The sequence below is a fragment of the Xenopus tropicalis genome, chromosome 9, assembly GCF_000004195.4.
Source record: "Xenopus tropicalis strain Nigerian chromosome 9, UCB_Xtro_10.0, whole genome shotgun sequence".
Classification (NCBI taxonomy): Eukaryota; Metazoa; Chordata; class Amphibia; order Anura; family Pipidae; genus Xenopus; species Xenopus tropicalis.
Genome location: NC_030685.2, coordinates 80,613,048 through 80,633,893, shown reverse-complemented (window position 1 = coordinate 80,633,893; position 20,846 = coordinate 80,613,048). Strand labels below are relative to the sequence as shown.

General features: G+C 41.4%; 1 protein-coding gene across 1 annotated transcript in view; it reads right to left on the bottom strand.

The window, feature by feature from the left end:
• The window catches only part of lrp1b (LDL receptor related protein 1B), a 255,407-nt gene that overhangs the window by 98,668 nt on the left and 135,893 nt on the right, over positions 1-20,846 (bottom strand). Inside the window, exon 25 of the mRNA XM_031893508.1 lies at positions 10,196-10,315. Within this exon, the coding sequence (XP_031749368.1) occupies positions 10,196-10,315 (120 nt within the window). The remainder of the gene's footprint in view (positions 1-10,195; positions 10,316-20,846) is intronic.

Sequence of the window (20,846 nt, the reverse complement as noted above, 5' to 3'; positions counted from 1 at the left end):
TATAGACAAAGAAATAATGGCCCTTAATGAAAAAATCTGCTTTGTTTGGGACTAAAGATTTACCTTCTGATTTATGTTTGGTGGCCTACTGGCTTTTGAGATAATGATTATATTGGCTTAGCTTTAATTTGTAATATCTTAATATTGGCTAAATATTAGTATCAACTTAAATGTTGGTAAACACAAGGAATTCTGGGAACGAATTCCAAAGAGAAAGAAAATCCAATGTACATGGGTTTATCCTACAGACTAAAGCTCACCCATTGGTTTTTGAAGCAAAAGCCTGGATAATAGCTGATCAGATTCCCAACTAGAGATGTAGCGAACTGTTCGCCGGCGAACTAATTCGCGCGAACATCGGGTGTTCGCAAGTCCGCAAATTCGTGAACTTTTGACGATGTTCGCCATTTTGGGTTCGCCGCGTTTTTTTGCCTCAGTTTTTTCCGCTGCGTTTTTTCACTTCGGTTTTTTGCCTTTGCGTATACATAGGAATAGCTTGCGTTTTTTTTTTGGCGTTATTTTTTGGCGTTTTTCTTTGGCGTTTTTTTTTACAAAGTATTTTTCAGAGAAATGGCTTTTCTAGGTTTTAAAGTTTGCCTTCCCATTGAAGTCTATGGGGTTTTGGCGATGTTCGCTACATCCCTATTCCCAACTAAAGACCATTTTTGCCCTTCTTGAGGCTCATCAGTGTAGTGCAGGGTTTTCTGATCAGTTTAGGTAGTGTCAGGAGTGTAGTTGGGATCTGTTCAATTATTACCCTGGCTTCTGCTTTAAAAACCCAGTGGTTGAGCTTTTGTCTATAGCAGGGATCCCCAATCTTTTATATACCTGCGAGTGTTGGAAAGCAACACAATCATGAAAAAAGTTTCAAGGGGTGCCAATTAAAGCTGTAATTGCCTATTTAATAGCCCCTTTGAGGACTAATATCCTACGGAAGGATCTGTTTGGCATTACACTGGGTTTTTATGCAACCAAAACTTGCCTCCTAACCAGAAATTCAAAAATAAGCACCTGGAAGCAACATCCACAGGGTTGGAGAGCAACATGTTGCTCACGGCCACTGGTTGGGGATCATTGGTCTATAGGATAAATCCATGTAGATGGGATTTTCTTGGAGCTCTTTGGGATTAGTTCCCAGAATTCCTTGTGTTTATTTGCATACATAAGAGGCAGTCTCCTGAACCCTAATGATTTCTAAAGTGTTGGTTAAGTTATACATAAAAAAATGTTCCAAGGTCAAAAATAAGTACAGGTATAGGACCCATTATCCAGAATGCTCGGGACCAAGGGTATTCCGGATAAGGGGTCTTTCCATAATTTGGATCTCCATACCTTAAGTCTACTTAAAGATCAAGAAAACATGAAATAAACCCAATAGGGCTGTTCTGCCCCCAATAAGGGGTAATTATATCTTAGTTGGGATCAAGTACAGGTACTGTTTTATTATTACAGAGAAAAGGGAATCATTTAACCATTAAATAAACCCAATAGGGCTGTTCTGCCCCAATAAGGGGTAATTATATCTTAGTTGGGATCAAGTACAGGTACTGTTTTATTATTACAGAGAAAAGGGAATCATTTAACCATTAAATAAACCCAATAGGACTGTTCTGCCCCAATAAGGGGTAATTATATCTTAGTTGGGATCAAGTACGGGTACTGTTTTATTATTACAGAGAAAAGGGAATCATTTAACCATTAAATAAACCCAATAGGGCTGTTCTGCCCCCAATAAGGGGTAATTATATCTTAGTTGGGATCAAGTACGGGTACTGTTTTATTATTACAGAGAAAAAGGAAATCAGTTTTAAAATTGGAGTCTATGGGAGACAGGATTTCCGTAATTCGGAGCTTTCTGGATAACGGGTTTCCGGATAAGGGATCCTATACCTGTAATTGTGCTCTATAATGAATTTGCTGTTAATGGAAGAAATAGGTTGAACACCTCAATCAAATGAACAAAGTAGATTGACTGAGGTGTACACAATGGAGGGTCCCTATTGCAGGCAAATCGGGCAAAGCTGGGCAAAAGTATTAGTTCTGACAGAATCCGCTAAAGCTCCCTGTTGAAATTTGCAAACAGTTGTCATCCATCAACATTTGGGAGGGGCAATCCTCTTACGGGATAATATACACAGGAAAAATAAGTCATATAATGTCAAAGAAAAAGCAGTGAGCATCCTATTCCCTAGCAAGGGTTACATTCTGAATAACCTGTATAAAGCTGGCACCAAATGCAATGTGTAATTCCATTTGGAATATATATATATATAGAACAGTTCCAGCAAATAAACCCATACAGTTGAGTTCTACCTTCGCTAATACAAAATCTCCTTTGTAAGAAATCAATCTGGGGAAATATAATGGAGAGCGGAAAAGGTGTTCGGGGAGTAATAGTCACTTGGAAAGAAGCAAAAGAGTCATGCAGAAAAAAACATTCGCATCACTGTAATATTATACTCCATTAATCCCATCAGCATTCTAGAAAAAAAACATATTTTTTATTTCTTTTTGATATTTTTTTTTACATTTTACTTCCTGCAGTCATTATTTTATTTCAATTATGCTGGTTCAGACTTTGATGGACTTAATGAGATGAAAACTCTTATCTTGCAAATAAAGATTGTAATTCATCTGCTTAATTATCAATGTAATTTATGGAATATTGAATGTGATATAAATGCAACCTACAAAATATATGTTCTGATATATATTAGGAAATAACAAGAATAAATGTATGTTTGTTTTTCTGAAACGTATACATGCTGCCGGTTGCTTAGAGGTTTATTGGAATCATTAACTAAGGAACAGGCTTTTGCTGTTAATATAGACTTTGCCCATTATGTTAACTCATTGCCAGAATAAAAAAACAAGAAATAATATGCAAAAATATTATTGCACCCTGTGAATTTCCCGAGAACGTATTCCACACTCGCTAATCTAAGCAAACAGCCAGACTTAAAAAGCCCACAGAACTGAAAAAAAATACCATAATTACATGTATTCTGATATTACCCTTTGTTATGGTCTTCTTATCTCAAATAAATGTAAGAAATCAGATTTAGGGGCCTATTTATTAAAGTACGACAGGTACGAATTACAAAAAAATTGAATTTGTTCGTACTGTGCGTATTTTGAAAAAAGGCAATACGGCGATGCAGGGGGGTCATTTCAAAAAAGGCAATACGGCGATGCAGGGGGGTCATTTCAAAAAAGGCAATACGGCGATGCAGGGGGGTCATTTCAAAAAAGGTGATACGGCGATGCAGAGGCAGCTTCAGGGGAAGCATCAACTATTAGAGATGTAGCGAACTGTTCGCCGGCGAACTAATTTGGGTTCGCGTGGCGTTTTTCCTCTGCGTTTTTTCTCACCCATAAAACGCCGCACATGGCGTTTTTCAGCAAATGCCGTTTCCATGGTGCTCATAGTGCGGAATAGCAAAAAACGCCGTGTATTTCCGCTAGGTCTGCCAGCTGCCTTTGCGGTTTTACACAATGCTGTGTCAACAAAGTATTTTTCAGAGACATTTTTGCCCTTGATCCCCCTCCTGCATGCCACTGTCCAGGTCGTGGCACCCTTTAAACAACTTTAAAATCAGTTTTCTGGCCAGAAATTTTAAAGTTCGCCTTCCCATTGAAGTCTATGGGGTTCGCAAAGTTCGCGAATATTAACACTTTTTGGCGTAAGTTTTTTTTTTAGGTTCGCTACATCCCTATCCACTATGCGACAATCGATTGATCGATCCTAGCCTGACTCTTTCCTATACAGAAGGAAGGCAACGCCGTATCGCCTTTTTTTAAATGACCAGAAGCCAAGTTTTAACAGGTATTTTCTAATAAAGCATTCAAAATTATAAATGGTTTGCAGGATAGGGCAATTATTGGGGCAGGGTAGAATAGATTTTTTACTTTTCCTTTAATACAAGTGATGGTTTTAGTAGCTTTTTTCATATAGTTAACGCTTAGGTTGAATACATTTTCTTCAAACAGAGTTTGAAAGTAAAAAAAAAAAGAATAAAAAACATTGAATATCAGCTGAAAAGTAATGGGGGAAATGATAGAGGCTGGAGAATCAAGGGACACTTTGTCATGATTTCTGCCTGACACTCTGTACTGCTACAAGATGGCGGCACTCATGGCTGTAATATCACATGTGTGATGTCATCATGCAGTGGTTTAGCAAAATTTAAACAAAAGGATTCCATGGAGCAGGGTTTAATGCTTGAGTATAGGTATTATACAGATCTTTCCTAAATTATTATTTTACTTAACCTACTGGTTCTGACATTACTGCTTTCACTTTGACTTACCTAATTGCTGCCTGACCTGACCATTGCCTGAAATTCCACTAAGACACTCTTAACCCTCTACTGTCTAGTGGACTTGGTCTGTGCTCCTGAGTCCTGCTTCCTCCTTAGTCCGGAATTCAACCCCATAGAAAAGGCCTAGTGGCCCTGGCTCACATTAGAACTCATTAGGGCACATTACCAAAAAAAAAGCCAAGGTGCAGAGTGCAAAAAGTGAGCAATTTGTAATGTTTTTGTGATTTACACCCTGCCTGAATGAATATCGGTTTGTCTCTGCACTCTGCACAGTTGGTAGTTAGGGAGCAATAGGGAAACAGGCCACAACAAACCCCTGTATTTGCCATCTGCTCTATGACAGGTCTAAGGACAGGGTTACAAGCCCACACCCACCAGTGCTCTGCACTTTGGTGCGAGGTGAAGAACATAGCTAGTCTCTGGGCAAGTACTTTTGAGAAATGCAAGAGCGCTAAGGGGTACACTCTTTGTCCCCTTAGTGTTTGTATGGAGCACTAAGGGATGTCTTCTTGGTCCCCCTTAGCGCTCTTGCACTTGACCCAGGGTCATTGTAGTTGTGTTTACAGGTTAAGGCCACCATCCTGCTATAATAATTGGGTCATTGTATGTTAAGGGGCCTATTTATTATGCTGTGTAAAAAAACGTAGACAAAATTCATATGGACTTTTTCTCACGTAAAAAATGGCTCAATTTTTTTACTCGTTTTTTCTTCCATCAGAGCACTAAGGGGGACAGAGAAGCCATTTTGATGATGCAAAATTAGCCATTTATTTTACACAGCATAATAAAAAGGCCCTTAAGTATTTGGTGCCATACATTACATCATACTCAGCATGATGATGTCATAACACAGTCTTATTACTTGGGCAAGAAGTAACCCAACTGCCTGTGTTACCATGGTCAGCTCAGGTAAGCTAGGCCCCAAAACAGACCTGTATGTGGAAGCATATAATGCAATTTTTTCTTTTTAATGAATCATTAAACAAAACAATATTTTTTTTTAAATTAATTTAATTTTTTTAGAGTCCTTTCAACCATGAGAAAACCAGCAGAATGTAATGCTAGGAACACATGTTACCAAATGAAGTGACAAAAGCTTACATTTGTCTTCAGAATAATGGAGTAAAAAGGTTAATTTGCTTTGCGGTTCTTAATTACTATCTTGGACCTTTGGCTTTTCTCCTAATTGTTGCTCTGTAAAAATCTGCTCTGCAAAAGTAATGAGTTACACTTAGTAGTTTTTGTCACAGTGGGTAGCTAATTGCAATAACCAGCTTCTCGGAGTGCATGGAACTAGGCACTGTTGGGGCTGAAATAACCACTTACAGTAGTGAATAGAGCGTGTGTATTCATTATGCAGAGTGCGGTACCTTTTGATCAGGCAGTATCTATCCTTGTCATTTTCTGTATCTAGACTCTGAAGGCGCTCATCAGCAGGCATTGATTAAACCTTGCACAGATCTGATTATGCAGAGTTTGCTTTGAGTCTTAATGATTCTTTCTGTGGTCGCATTCCATAGGTACACTAAGGGGCACATTTACTTACCCACGAACGTTCCGACGGCGTCCGAATGCGTTTTTTTCGTAATGATCGGTATTTTGCGATTTTTCGGAAAATTGTCGCGACTTTTTCGTAGCCATTACGAATGTTTCGCAAAATGACGCAAATTTTTCGTAGCCGTTACGAATTGCGCGAAAAGTTTCAACTTTTTCGCAGCTTTCGCGCAGAGTACGAAAGATTCGGATTCATTCAAGCTTCAGTATGGTGACTTTTCTTGGGCCAGGTTGGAGCTGCAGGGTGCCATTGAGTCCTATGGGAGACTTTCCTTGGGCCGGGTTGGAGCTGCAGAGTGCCATTGAGCCTTATGGGAGACTTTCCTTGGGCCGGGTTGGAGCTGCAGAGTGCCATTGAGCCCTATGGGAGACTTTCCTTGGGCCGGGTTGGAGCTGCAGAGTGCCATTGAGCCCTATGGGAGACTTTCCTTGGGTCGGGTTGGAGCTGCAGAGTGCCATTGAGCCCTATGGGAGACTTTCCTTGGGCCGGGTTGGAGCTGCAGAGTGCCATTGAGCCCTATGGGAGACTTTCCTTTGGCCGGGTTGGAGCTGCAGAGTACCATTGAGCTCTATGGGAGACTTTCCTTGGGCCAGGTTGGAGCTGCAGAGTGCCATTGAGTCCTATGGGAGACTTTCCTTGGGCCGGGTTGGAGCTGCAGAGTGCCATTGAGCCCTATGGGAGACTTTCCTTGGGCCGGGTTGGAGCTGCAGAGTGCCATTGAGCCCTATGGGAGACTTTCCTTGGGCCGCGTTGGAGCTGCAGAGTGCCATTGAGTCCTATGGGAGACTTTCCTTGGGCCAGGTTGGAGCTGCAGAGTGCCATTGAGTCCTATGGGAGACTTTCCTTGGGCCGGGTTGGAGCTGCAGAGTGCCATTGAGCCCTATGGGAGACTTTCCTTGGGCCGGGTTGGAGCTGCAGAGTGCCATTGAGCCCTATGGGAGACTTTCCTTGGGCCGGGTTGGAGCTGCAGAATGCCATTGAGCCCTATGGGAGACTTTCCTTGGGCCGGGTTGGAGCTGCAGAGTGCCATTGAGCCCTATGGGAGACTTTCCTTGGGCCGGGTTGGAGCTGCAGAGTGCCATTGAGCCCTATGGGAGACTTTCCTTGGGCCGGGTTGGAGCAGCAGAGTGCCATTGAGCCCTATGGGAGACTTTCCTTGGGCCGGGTTGGAGCTGCAGAGTGCCATTGAGCCCTATGGGAGACTTTCCTTGGGCCGGGTTGGAGCTGCACAGTGCCATTGAGCCCTATGGGAGACTTTCCTTGGGCCGGGTTGGAGCTGCAGAGTGCCATTGAACCCTATGGGAGACTTTCCTTGGGCCGGGTTGGAGCTGCAGGGTGCCATTGAGCCCTATGGGAGACTTTCCTTGGGTCGGGTTGGAGCTGCAGGGTGCCATTGAGCCCTATGGGAGACTTTCCTTGGGCCAGGTTGGAGCTGCAGGGTGCCATTGAGCCCTATGGGAGACTTTCCTTGGGCCGGGTTGGAGCTGCAGGGTGCCATTGAGCCCTATGGGAGACTTTCCTTGGGTCGGGTTGGAGCTGCAGAGTGCCATTGAGCCCTATGGGAGACTTTCCTTGGGCCGGGTTGGAGCTGCAGAGGGCCATTGAGCCCTATGGGAGACTTTCCTTGGGTCGGGTTGGAGCTGCAGAGTGCCATTGAGCCCTATGGGAGACTTTCCTTGGGCCGGGTTGGAGCTGCAGGGTGCCATTGAGTCCTATGGGAAGCTTCCAAAATCATGCTAAGTCTGAAAGTTTCGCCCGCCGCTTACGAGCGCTGAATACGAAAAAGTCGCGACAAGATACGGCTACGAAAAATTTGCGACTTTTCGTGCAAGTCGTAATGGATACGAAAAAGTCGCAACAATTTCCGAAAAGTCGTAAAAGCGGTGAAAAAAAATCGCAAAAAATACGAAAAAGTCGCAAAATGTTCGTTTTCCAATCGGAATTTTTCCAATTCGGATTCGAATTCATGTCTTAGTAAATCAGCCCCTAAGGGGCACATTTACTAATCCACGAACGTCAGAAAAGTGTCCGAATGTGTTTTTTTCATAATGATCGGTATTTTGCGACTTTTTCGCGAATTTTCGAGCTCAATACGAAAAAGTCACGACAATTCACGAAAGTCATAATGGCTATGAAAAAGTTGCGACAATTCACGAAAGTCATAATGGCTATGAAAAAGTCGCGACAATTCACGAAATTTGTAATGGCTATGAAAAAAATCGAAAAAAATACGAAAAAGTCGCAAAATGTTCGTTTCCAATCCGATTTTTTCCCATTCGGGATTCAGATTCGTGGATTAGTAAATCAGCTCCTAAGTAAGGCTACTAGATTCCAATTGATGCACACAGATCAAAATAAGCACAAATATGCCCTCAACACAAAAATACAAATGAAAGGGGTGTAAACTTAGGGGCAGATTTATCAAATCACGAGTTCAAATCCCGAAAGGGAAAAAAAAAGATCGCAAATATCCCGAAAAATGCTTACGAAAAAATCTTATTAGTCACGATAATATCATATTGGCGATCAAAAAGTCACGGAATTTTTGTACCGAACGATTGGAAACAGCGGGAAAACCTTTCCGATTTTTTCGCGCAAGTGTACAAAAAAGCCGCGCAAGCGACGAAAAAGTCGGCGAAAATACGTTTGGAGCGTTCGTGCATTAGTAGATCTATAATGTGTTTAATTAGGGCCAGTTTTTAATTAACTCTTTTTAGAGGGAAAATAACACAGCTCACAAACACAAGGGATTTCTGAAATGAACCTGGTATGCAGAGATATTACTTCTACTGGGGAGTAGGGAAGAGAAAAATAATTTGCGTGGCAAAAAATTTCGCTGTGAGACAATAAAATTCGCCATGCAACACTTGCAGGCATTGCTTTCTCTGATGCGTGCGTCATTCTTTTAACGTGTGCATCCAAAAAATGGCGCTTGCATAAAAAAAAAGTACGCACGCATCAAATGAAACATCATGCTGCGAATTGTATTGTCATGCAGTGAAATTTTTCACTGCACAAATTATTTCGCTCATCCCTTTTGGGGAGGCCTAGCTATCAAAATTAGTGATGGGCAAAATAATTCGGCAGGCATAGAGTCGCTGCAAATTTCCGTGTTTCGCCATTGGCAGATTATTTAGCAAAACTGGCGACAACTGGCCGCAAAAATTTGTCACCCACATCTAAAAAATCATCACGCATATTTAAAAAATGAACCGCGTCAAAAGAAAATTCTTGCGCGTCTTTTTTTGACATTTTTTTGTGGATGCTTTTTTTTGACGAGCAACATTTTCGCCGTTTTGCGGACATTTCTTCAAAGATTTTCAAATTTTTTTGGCAAAGCGATATGGGACAGATTCGCTCAAATTTAAATCAAAATTTAAATTTGTGAGTTTTAGGGGTTATTTTACAGTCAAATAAACTCATAATTCTACCAAGGTCAATGTGTGCTTATTTATGAAAAAACGTGAATATAAAAAACTTGATTAACTAAAAAGTTAAAAAACTTTGAAGGTAGCTAATTCACATTCTACTAATTTTCAATGTGTCTACAAACTCTTCCAAAAATTCTAATTGCATTCAAATTGAAAATAATAGCTTCCATTTTGCTATAACAAGATAAACCCCACTGGCTTCTACTACGTAAACTCGTGAGTAGTGATCAGCGAATCACGTTTTGCTTTGCTGAAAAATTAGCGAATCTCGCACCTTAGTTGTTGACGTGTGCGTAAAAAATTAAGCGTGCAATTTTTTTTTTTACTTTTTTTTTTTACGAGCACCATTTTTTTTTACGCGGGTGACAATTTTTTTGATGTGCGGCAAATTTTTACACGTTCGCGAAAAAATCTGCCGATGTGGAAACGTGGAAATTCGACACAAATCCATGCCTGTCAAATTATTTCGCCAATCACTAATTGCAAGATTTTAGATGCCAATGTTTTACATTTGAGGTTTTTTTTTTTTTTTGAACAGACACATTTTGGAAACTTTAATTTTCCAAAATTCAGTAAAAATTTGAATTTTAGTGTGTTTGCGGCTAAACAAACTATTTACTTGTTGCTAATGAATCACACACCAAAACCATTATTGTATTTGCAACACACACGTAGCTAGACAGAGAGAAATGTTAATAGATGGACAAAAAAACTAAACAGAGCTGATAAAAATATATAAATGATAATGAGTGTGCATTTCATAATAAAGTGTTCGAAAATGCTTTGGTGATTATACAAAATAAAAAAGTATCAAAGAGCTCGTAGACAAAAGATCTTAATTCAAAGTTTCAAAGGTTACGATAGATGCGCTCTCCTATGATACTCACCGCAGTTTGCCTCGTCAGATCCATCCGCACAGTCGGAATCCTCATCACACACCCAGAGCTTAGATATACAGTGCTTTGTAGTTTTGCATTGGAAATGATCTGGAGAGCAGCTATTTTCAGCTAAAAAATAAAGAGCGGAATGAGTTCAATGTATTAATGAAAAAATATTAATTTGTATTGTTTTCATTTGTAATTGAGATTTTATCATGCAATCTTTTTTTCTGTGGATTTATTGAAGCCATACATCAGAATATGCTCTTCTGCTCTGAGCAGGCAAATTCCATTCTTTGCTGAAGGGTGTTAGAGCTTAATGGCAGCATTGAGCTCTAACATGCTGCTGAATAGTGATGAGCGAATCTGTCCCGTTTCGCATCGCCGAAAAATTAGCGAATCTTTCAAAAAATTAGCGAAACGTCGAAGAATTTGCGAAACAGCAAAAATGTCACGCGTCAAAAAAATTGTCGCCCCCCGGCTATTGTTTTGTAGCCCGGCTATTGTTTTGTCACCCGGCTATTGTTTTGTCGCCCACGGCTATTGTTTTGTCGCCCGGCTATTGTTTTGTCGTCCCCGGCTATTGTTTTGTCGCCCCCGGCTATTGTTTTGTAGCCCGGCTATTGTTTTGTCACCCCCCGCTATTGTTTTGTCGCCCCCCGCTATTGTTTTGTCGCCCGCAGCTATTGTTTTGTCGCCCCCGGCTATTGTTTTGTCGTCCACGGCTATTGTTTTGTCGCCCGCAGCTATTGTTTTGTCGCCCCCGGCTATTGTTTTGTCGCCCCCGGCTATTGTTTTGTCGCCTGCAGCTATTGTTTTGTCGCCCCCGGCTATTGTTTTGTAGCCCGGCTATTGTTTTGTCGCCCCCGGCTATTGTTTTGTCACCCGGCTATTGTTTTGTCGCCCCCGGCTATTGTTTTGTCGCCCCCGGCTATTGTTTTGTCGTCCCCGGCTATTGTTTTGTCGCCCCCGGCTATTGTTTTGTAGCCCGGCTATTGTTTTGTCACCCCCCGCTATTGTTTTGTCGCCCCCCGCTATTGTTTTGTCGCCCGCAGCTATTGTTTTGTCGCCCCCGGCTATTGTTTTGTCGTCCCCGGCTATTGTTTTGTCGCCCCCGGCTATTGTTTTGTAGCCCGGCTATTGTTTTGTCACCCCCCGCTATTGTTTTGTCGCCCCCCGCTATTGTTTTGTCGCCCGCAGCTATTGTTTTGTCGCCCCCGGCTATTGTTTTGTCGTCCACGGCTATTGTTTTGTCGCCCGCAGCTATTGTTTTGTCGCCCCCGGCTATTGTTTTGTCGCCCCCGGCTATTGTTTTGTCGCCTGCAGCTATTGTTTTGTCGCCCCCGGCTATTGTTTTGTCGTCCACGGCTATTGTTTTGTCGCCCGCAGCTATTGTTTTGTCGCCCCCGGCTATTGTTTTGTCGCCCCCGGCTATTGTTTTGTCGCCCCCGGCTATTGTTTGGTCGCCCGCGGCTATTGTTTTGTCGTCCACGGCTATTGTTTTGTCGCCCGCAGCTATTGTTTTGTTGCCCCCGGCTATTGTTTTGTCGCCCCCGGCTATTGTTTTGTCACCCCCGGCTATTGTTTGGTCGCCCCCGGCTATTGTTTTGTCGTCCACGGCTATTGTTTTGTCGCCCGCAGCTATTGTTTTGTCGCCCCCGGCTATTGTTTTGTCGCCCCCGGCTATTGTTTTGTCGCCTGCAGCTATTGTTTTGTCGCCCCCGGCTATTGTTTTGTCGTCCACGGCTATTGTTTTGTCGCCCGCAGCTATTGTTTTGTCGCCCCCGGCTATTGTTTTGTCGCCCCCGGCTATTGTTTTGTCGCCCCCGGCTATTGTTTGGTCGCCCGCGGCTATTGTTTTGTCGTCCACGGCTATTCTTTTGTCGCCCGCAGCTATTGTTTTGTTGCCCCCGGCTATTGTTTTGTCGCCCCCCGGCTATTGTTTTGTCACCCCCGGCTATTGTTTGGTCGCCCGCGGCTATTGTTTTGTAGCCCGGCTATTGTTTTGTCGCCCGTGGCTATTATTTTGTCGCCCGCAGCTATTGTTTTGTAGCCCAGCTATTGTTTTGTAGCCCGCAGATATTGTTTTGTCGCCCACGACTATTGTTTTGTTGCCCAGCTATTGTTTTGTCTCCCGCGGCTATTGTTTTGTCGCCCACGGCTATTGTTTTGTCGCCCGCGACAATTTTTGGACGCTCTGCAAATTTTTTCATCCATTTCGCGAAACAATCTGCCAATGGCGAAACGCGGAAATTCGCTGCGAATCCATGCCTGGCGAAACATTTCGCCCATCACTGCTGCTGTATCTTAAAGCCCCATGCATTTCAAGTCAATGGCAGCATAATGATTTGGAAAAGATAATTTCCAAGGTATAATGGATCATTATTGTGAAAATAAGATATCAGAATTGTTAACTTTGCAGTAACCAACATTTTCGCCTGATAAGAAATACCAACACATGATAAATCAGTCCCGCTATCTATAACAGTCAAGCACATTTACGGCCTTGATGTCATAAAGCAGAGAGCTGCCCTTACCTTCCAGGCAACTAATAAGTGCTATTAAGAGGTTTCTTCATTAATATAAAAAATTTGGAGCAAACTAGTCCTTGGGAAATTTAATGAAGAAGTGCCAAATATTTTAAATACAAAAAATAGACTTACATATAAAGCTCTATTAATTGTCCTTAAGCATTAATTAATAACATAGCCATTACTGGAAGCCAATTGTCATGTTTACAAGGGTGTGTTTTTGTTTTATATACAGGTATAGGACCCATTATCCAGAATGCCAAGGGTATTCCGGATAAGGGTTTTTTTTTTCGTAATTTGGATCTTCATACCTTAAGTCTACTGAAAAATTAATAAAACTGTAATTAAATCCAATAGGATTATTTTGCATCCAATAAGGGGTAATTATATCTTAGTTGGGATCAAGTACAGGTACTGTTTTATTATTACAGAGAAAAGGGAATCATTTAACCATTAAATAAACCCAATAGGGCTGTTCTGCCCCAATAAGGGGTAATTATATCTTAGTTGGGATCAAGTACAGGTATTGTTTTATTATTACAGAGAAAAGGGAATCATTTAACCATTAAATAAACCCAATAGGGCTGTTCTGCCCCCAATAAGGGGTAATTATATCTTAGTTGGGATCAAGTACAGGTACTGTTTTATTATTACAGAGAAAAGGGGATCATTTAACCATGAAATAAACCCAATAGGGCTGTTCTGCCCCCAATAAGGGGTAATTATATCTTAGTTGGGATCAAGTACAGGTACTGTTTTATTATTACAGAGAAAGGGGAATCATTTAACCATTAAATAAACCCAATAGGGCTGTTCTGCCCCCAATAAGGGGTAATTATATCTTAGTTGGGATCAAGTACAGGTACTGTTTTATTATTACAGAGAAAAGGGAATCATTTAACCATGAAATAAACCCAATAGGGCTGTTCTGCCCCCAATAAGGGGTAATTATATCTTAGTTGGGATCATGTACAGGTATTGTTTTATTATTACAGAGAAAAGGGAATCATTTAACCATGAAATAAACCCAATAGGGCTGTTCTGCCCCCAATAAGGGGTAATTATATCTTAGTTGGGATCAAGTACAGGTATTGTTTTATTATTACAGAGAAAAGGGAATCATTTAACCATGAAATAAACCCAATAGGGCTGTTCTGCCCCCAATAAGGGGTAATTATATCTTAGTTGGGATCAAGTACAGGTACTGTTTTATTATTACAGAGAAAAGGGAATCATTTAACCATTAAATAAACCCAATAGGGCTGTTCTGCCCCCAATAAGGGGTAATTATATCTTAGTTGGGATCAAGTACAGGTACTGTTTTATTATTACAGAGAAAAGGGAATCATTTAACCATTAAATAAACCCAATAGGGCTGTTCTGCCCCAATAAGGGGTAATTATATCTTAGTTGGGATCAAATACAAAGCACTGTTTTATTTTTACAGAGAAAAAGAAAATCAATTTTAAAAATCTGAATTATTTGATTAAAATTGAGTCTATGGGAGACAGGCTTTCTGTAATTCGGAGCTTTCTGGATATTGGGTTTCCGAATAACAGATCCCATACCTGTACCAAGTACAATCTCAATATTTGACACCATTCCATACCTGGTGCAACCCAGTGTAGTCAATGCCATGGTTTAATATGCAGTTACATTGCCGGTACACAATGACATTTTTTATGCTACTCTCTTCAAGCTATAAGGGGTTATGTAATAAAAGCCACTAAGTTTGCCCAGGAACAGTAACCCATAGCAGCCAATCAGCAGGTATAATTGACTGGTCACCTGTTTAAAAGCAAACATCTTATTGGTTGCTATGGGCTACTGTTCCTGGTCAAACATAGTGCTATAGTCTCTTGTTATGCCACAGTTTTACACTTATATACAAACTCATGTAAAACCAATTAACGGCAATATAAAAATTAATATTTTGCCAATGACACATACAAATTTCTTTGTAAGCCATTGATTACTGGGATTAGTAATGGAATTACTGGGATTACTTGGAAGGGTTGAACTTGATGGACTCTGGTCTTTTTTCAACCCTATGTAACTATGTAACTATATGTAGCCATTGTATCACCATGCTGCCTATAAATGGAACATCATTCACATTCTTCCTACACTATGGGCAGTATTAACAGGAGGCAACTACAGAAAGGGAAATTTCTAGTGATGAGCAAATTTTTTCGCCAGGCATGAATTCTCAGTGAATTTCCGCATCAACAAATAGTTTCGCAAAACTTCCACAAAAATTTGCAGCGGAAAAATTAGTTGCGTGTCAAAAAAAGTTTTGGTCGCGTCAAACTGGGCGTGGTCACGGCTAAATGGGCATGGTTGCTGCAAAATGGGCGACAAAAAAAGATGAGGTCGACAAAAAGAAAGACACGGGTGACTAAAAAGTTGCACGATAAGTACATTTTGCGCCATTTCGCATCACCAGAAAATTTGCGCAACAAATGGAAAATTCACGAAATGTCGAAAAATCCGCAAAATGTGCTTATCACACAACTTTTTAGTCACCCGTGTCTTTCGTTTTGTCGACCGCATCTTTTTTTTGTCGCCCATTTTGCAGCAACCATGCCCATTTAGCCGTGACCGCGCCCAGTTTGATGCGACCAAAACTTTTTTGACACGCAACAAATTTTTCCGCTGCAAATTTTTAAAGAACAGATTTGCTCATCACTAGAAATTTCCTTGGAATTTTCTCTGTTAACAACATTATGAGACAAATATGCTACATATTAATAAACTGCCAATAAAACTGACATTGGCACAGAATTTAAACAGTTGATATTTTTCTTAGCTTCATGCACAGTCTACTCCAAGCCTTTTTTTAAAATTTGCTAATAATAAATAACACAACATCTTCTGTGCCATAATACTTTTAGAACATCAAGAAAACATGTTCTAAACTAGAACAACTTTTATAAAGCTTAAGAAAATTCACTCTAATCTTTTGTCTCATAAAGGGCCTAGTGTGGTTTGAAATGGATATCTCAGGCTATCCAGATAGTTATCTCTGTAGCTATTTGCTTAACTGCTTTCCTATTTGTAATTAGTACGATGTGGCTCAAGATAACAGAGGCGCTACTCTATCTTCCACTAATTAGCAAAGTCCTTTATGTACAAAAATGAACAAAATGGAGCATCCAGGCAGTGTCATTCTGTGGCTACTAAAGCAAATAAAGTGCTGTCTTGTATAAAAAAGGGCATTGACTCAAGGGATGAGAACATAATTTTGCCCCTTTATAGGTCCCTGGTAAGGCCTCACCTTGAGTATGCGGTGCAGTTTTGGGCTCCAGTCCTTAAGAAGGATATTAATGAGCTGGAGAGAGTGCAGAGACTGCAACTAAACTGGTAAAGGGGATGGAAGGGTTAAACTATGAGGTGAGACTGTCAGGGTTGGGGTTGTTTTCTCTGGAAAAGAGGCGCTTGCGAGGGGACATGATTACTCTGTACAAGTACATTAGAGGGGATTATAGGCAGTTGGGGGATGTTCTTTTTTCCCATAAAAGCGATCAACGCACCAGAGGTCCCCCCTTTAGATTAGAGGAACGGAGCTTCCATTTAAAGCAGCACACAGGGGTTTTTCACGGTGAGGGCAGTGAGGTTGGGGAATGCCCTGCCGGGGGATGTTGGGTAGGGGTTCCTCACGGTGAGGGCAGTGAGGGGGTTGGGGAATGCCCTGCCGGGGGATGTTGGGTAGGGGTTCCTCACGGTGAGGGCAGTGAGGTTGGGGAATGCCCTGCCGGGGGATGTTGGGTAGGAGGTTCCTCACGGTGAGGGCAGTGAGGTTGGGGAATGCCCTGCCGGGGGATGTTGGGTAGGGGGTTCCTCACGGTGAGGGCAGTGAGGGGGTTGGGAATGCCCTGCCGGGGGATGTTGGGTAGGAGGTTCCTCACGGTGAGGGCAGTGAGGGGGTTGGGGAATGCCCTGCCGGGGGATGTTGGGTAGGAGGTTCCTCACGGTGAGGGCAGTGAGGTTGGGGAATGCCCTGCCAGGGGATGTTGGGTAGGGGGCTCCTCACGGTGAGGGCAGCGAGGTTGTGGAATGCCCTGCCGGGGGATGTTGGGTAGGGGGTTCCTCACGGTGAGGGCAGTGGGGTTGGGGAATGCCCTGCCGGGGGATGTTGGGTAGGAGGTTCCTCACGGTGAGGGCAGTGAGGTTGGGGAATGCCCTGCTGGGAGATGTTGGGTAGGGGGTTCCTCACAGTGAGGGCAGTGAGGGGGTTGGGGAATGCCCTGCCGGGGGATGTTGGGTAGGGGGTTCCTCACGGTGAGGGCAGTGAGGGGGTTGGGGAATGCCCTGCCGGGGGATGTTGGGTAGGGGGTTCCTCATGGTGAGGGCAGTGAGGTTGGGGAATGCCCTTCCTAGTGATGTGGTAATGGCAGATTCTGTTAATGCATATAAGAGGGGCCTGGATGAGTTTTTGAACAAGCAGAATATCCAAGGCTATTGAGATACTAATATCTACAGTTAGTATTAGTGGTTGTATATATAGTTTATGTATGTGAGTGTATAGATGGGTAAGTATAGGGTGTGGGTGCTGGGTTTACTTGGATGGGTTTAACTTGATGGACTCTGGTCTTTTTTCAACCTTATGTAACTATGTAACTATGTAACTATACTGCCTCATAACATTATTTTTTCCCAGAACTGTTTTGATGATTTACTGGTATTTACTGATGGCAAATAATTAACTGATCCTAAATGAAAATAATACGTAATAAACATGTCCAAAAATGGCTGATAACCCTTTCAATTATCAGGGCAACAGGAATACCCACGTCTCTTGTGTGAACAGTTATTAAAAAGTGCTTACAAAACATACCGTCGATTCATATGGCATCAGAACAATGAGATGGAACATTGCTGACCAAGCTTGCAGTGGGGAGAATGTCAACATCAAAAATTCTGTCTGAACTGTGAGACTGGCTTTGGTCAAATATTTAGTAAAGCAGGTGAAAAAGTGCAAAGAAATATATGTACAGAACAGTACTATGCACCTATTGCTTCCATATAACAATGTGTTACATGGTCAAACAGCACCAACACTTTCAGTTATTAAATTAATTGTTTTATAATAAAGTGCCTTGCAGCATGAAATAGTAAGGTTTTTTTTTTAAGTAAACTAAATAAAGATACTCTTAAGGCCTGCTATGTTGGAGTGCCTGCTCCAAAACCCAAAAGAAACCCATTGTCTCTAGTGGTAAGTGTCTACTATCCATTCTGGGGGGGAATGGGGGTTATTTCTTATGATAATTGTTCTCAGTTTTATTCTGCTGCAAATTCTGATCCAAAGATATGTATTAAGCATTTTCTAGCAACTATGTATTTCATCTAATACATTTTATGTAGTATGCTAAGTCACTGAATGGTGGTGCCCATCAAAAATGGTGTATAGGTATAGGATCCCTTATCCGGAAACCCGTTATCCAGAAAGCTCCAAATTACAGAAAGCCCGTCTCCCATAGACTCCATTATAAGCAAATAATTCAGAATTTTAAAACTGATTTCCCTTTTCTCTGTAGAAATAAAACAGTACCTGTACTTGATCCCAACTAAGATATAATTACCCCTTATTGGGGGCAGAACAGCCCTATTGGGTTTATTTCATGGTTAAAAGATTCCCTTTTCTCTGTAATAATAAAACAGTACCTGTACTTGATCACAACTACGATATAATTACCCCTTATTGGGGCAGAACAGCCCTATTGGGTTTATTTAATGGTTAAATGATTCCCTTTTCTCTGTAATAATAAAACAGTACCTGTACTTGATCCCAACTAAGGTATAATTACCCCTTATTGGGGCAGAACAGCCCTATTGGCTTTATTTAATGGTTAAATGATTCCCTTTTCTCTGTAATAATAAAACAGTACCTGTACTTGATCCCAACTAAGATATAATTACCCCTTATTGGGGCAGAACAGCCCTATTGGGTTTATTTAATGGTTAAATGATTCCCTTTTCTCTGTAATAATAAAACAGTACCTGTACTTGATCCCAACTAAGATATAATTACCCCTTATTGGGGCAGAACAGCCCTATTGGGTTTATTTAATGGTTAAATTATTCCCTTTTCTCTGTAATAATAAAACAGTACCTGTACTTGATCCCAACTAAGATATAATTACCCCTTATTGGGGCAGAACAGCCCTATTGGGTTTATTTAATGGTTAAATGATTCCCTTTTCTCTGTAATAATAAAACAGTACCTGTACTTGATCCCAACTAAGATATAATTACCCCTTATTGGGGCAGAACAGCCCTATTGGGTTTATTTAATGGTTAAATGATTCCCTTTTCTCTGTAATAATAAAACAGTACCTGTACTTGATCCCAACTAAGCTTTAAATAATCCTTATTGGATGCAAAACAATCCTATGGAGTTTATTTAATATTTTATTGATTTTTTAGTAGACTTAAGGTAAGGAGATCCATGTTACGGAAAGACTCCTTATCCGGATTACTCTTGGTCCCGAGCATTCTGGATAACGGGTCCTATACCTGTACTAATATTTTACTTAGCATGGAAAAGTTCTATAGCTTACAACAGGGATCCCCAATCTTTTATACCCACGAGCCACACTCAAATGTAAAAAGAGTTGGGGAGAAACACAAGCATGAAAAATGTTCATGAGGGTACCAAATAAGTGCTGTGATTGGCTATTTGGTAGCCCCTATGTGGACTGGCAGCCTAATGAGGTTCTGTTTGGTGGTACAACTGGCTTTAATGCCACCAACACTTGCCTCTAATCCAGGAATTCAAAAATAAGCACCTGCTTTGAGGCCGCTGGGAGCAACATCCAAGGGCTTGGGGATCAACACGTTACTTATGAACCACTGGTTGGGGATCACTGGCTTACAACAAGGGCACACAGGGTAAAGCTCAGAGTACTATAATCATGTAATAACAAGTGATCCAGAGGGGCAAGGACTCTGCCCATGGGTTGTAGTTGGTAATGTTGCCCTTATAGCTACGACCCTATAAACAACGGCACACTTTTTTTTTGCAGTTCGCAAGTTGCTCTTTCAAAAAAAGAGGCCTATAATAACTTGATTTATAAGTGAATAACAGATACATGAATGTTTTATAAAGGTATGTAATTATTAATCCAACAATTCACTTGATTTAAACCATTAGTGTAGGTGGACGGTTAAAACACATGAATATGATTACACGTGATGAAACACAACAAACTTTTCTTTCTTATTTCTTTGTAGAAAAAACAAAGCTTGAACAAATCTAGAATTTTAAATAACTCTTTGAAGTCAATGACGACAACAATAGTCCAATTTTTCTTTGGGGACATAGGAAATGGGCATCCTAGATGGCTTGGTAAGTCCAAAAACAAGGGCACAGCTGGAAATCAATACAAGGTTAGCCGCAGTGCTCTCCTGAGCATAAATTAAGGTGGAATAATATAGTATTTTCAATGAAAAATATGCAGCAGAGATGGGCCAGAGAAAGATAAAATAACCTTGCAGTGTAAGAAAGTCCCTGTATCAAAACAGGAGTTTACTATACTGTATATGAAATTAGACAGAGTAGTAACCCGTTATAAGACCTAAAACAAATCCGCTATAGCAGTGATCCCCAACCAGTGGCTCAGGGGCAACATGTTGCTCCCCAACCGCTTGGATGTTGCTCTCAGTGCCCCCAAACCAGGGAGTTATTTTTGAATTCCTGACTTGGGGGCAAGTTTTGGTTGAATAAAAACAAGATTTCCTACCAAATAAAGCCTCCTGTAAGCTGATAGGGCGCATAGAGGCTGTCTAATAGCCAATCACAGCCCTTATTTGGCACCTCCATGAACTTTTATGGTGCTTGTGTTGCTCCCCAAGTCTTTTTACTTTTGACTGTGGCTCACGAGTAAGAAAGTTTGGGGACCCCTGTGCTATAGAATTCCAACCAAAGGAACCTTCAGTCTGTAGTTAATGATACATATCTTGGCCACAGCCAAGAAGGGAGTCTTGTGCACATCATATCAAGAATAGATTCTACTATGCTAGAAGTAACAACTTGTTTACTACAATAGCCACACTGGATAAACAGCACTTATGATATGAGTAGTGATAAGCGAATCTGTCCCGTTTCGCTTTGCCATAAAACTTGTGAA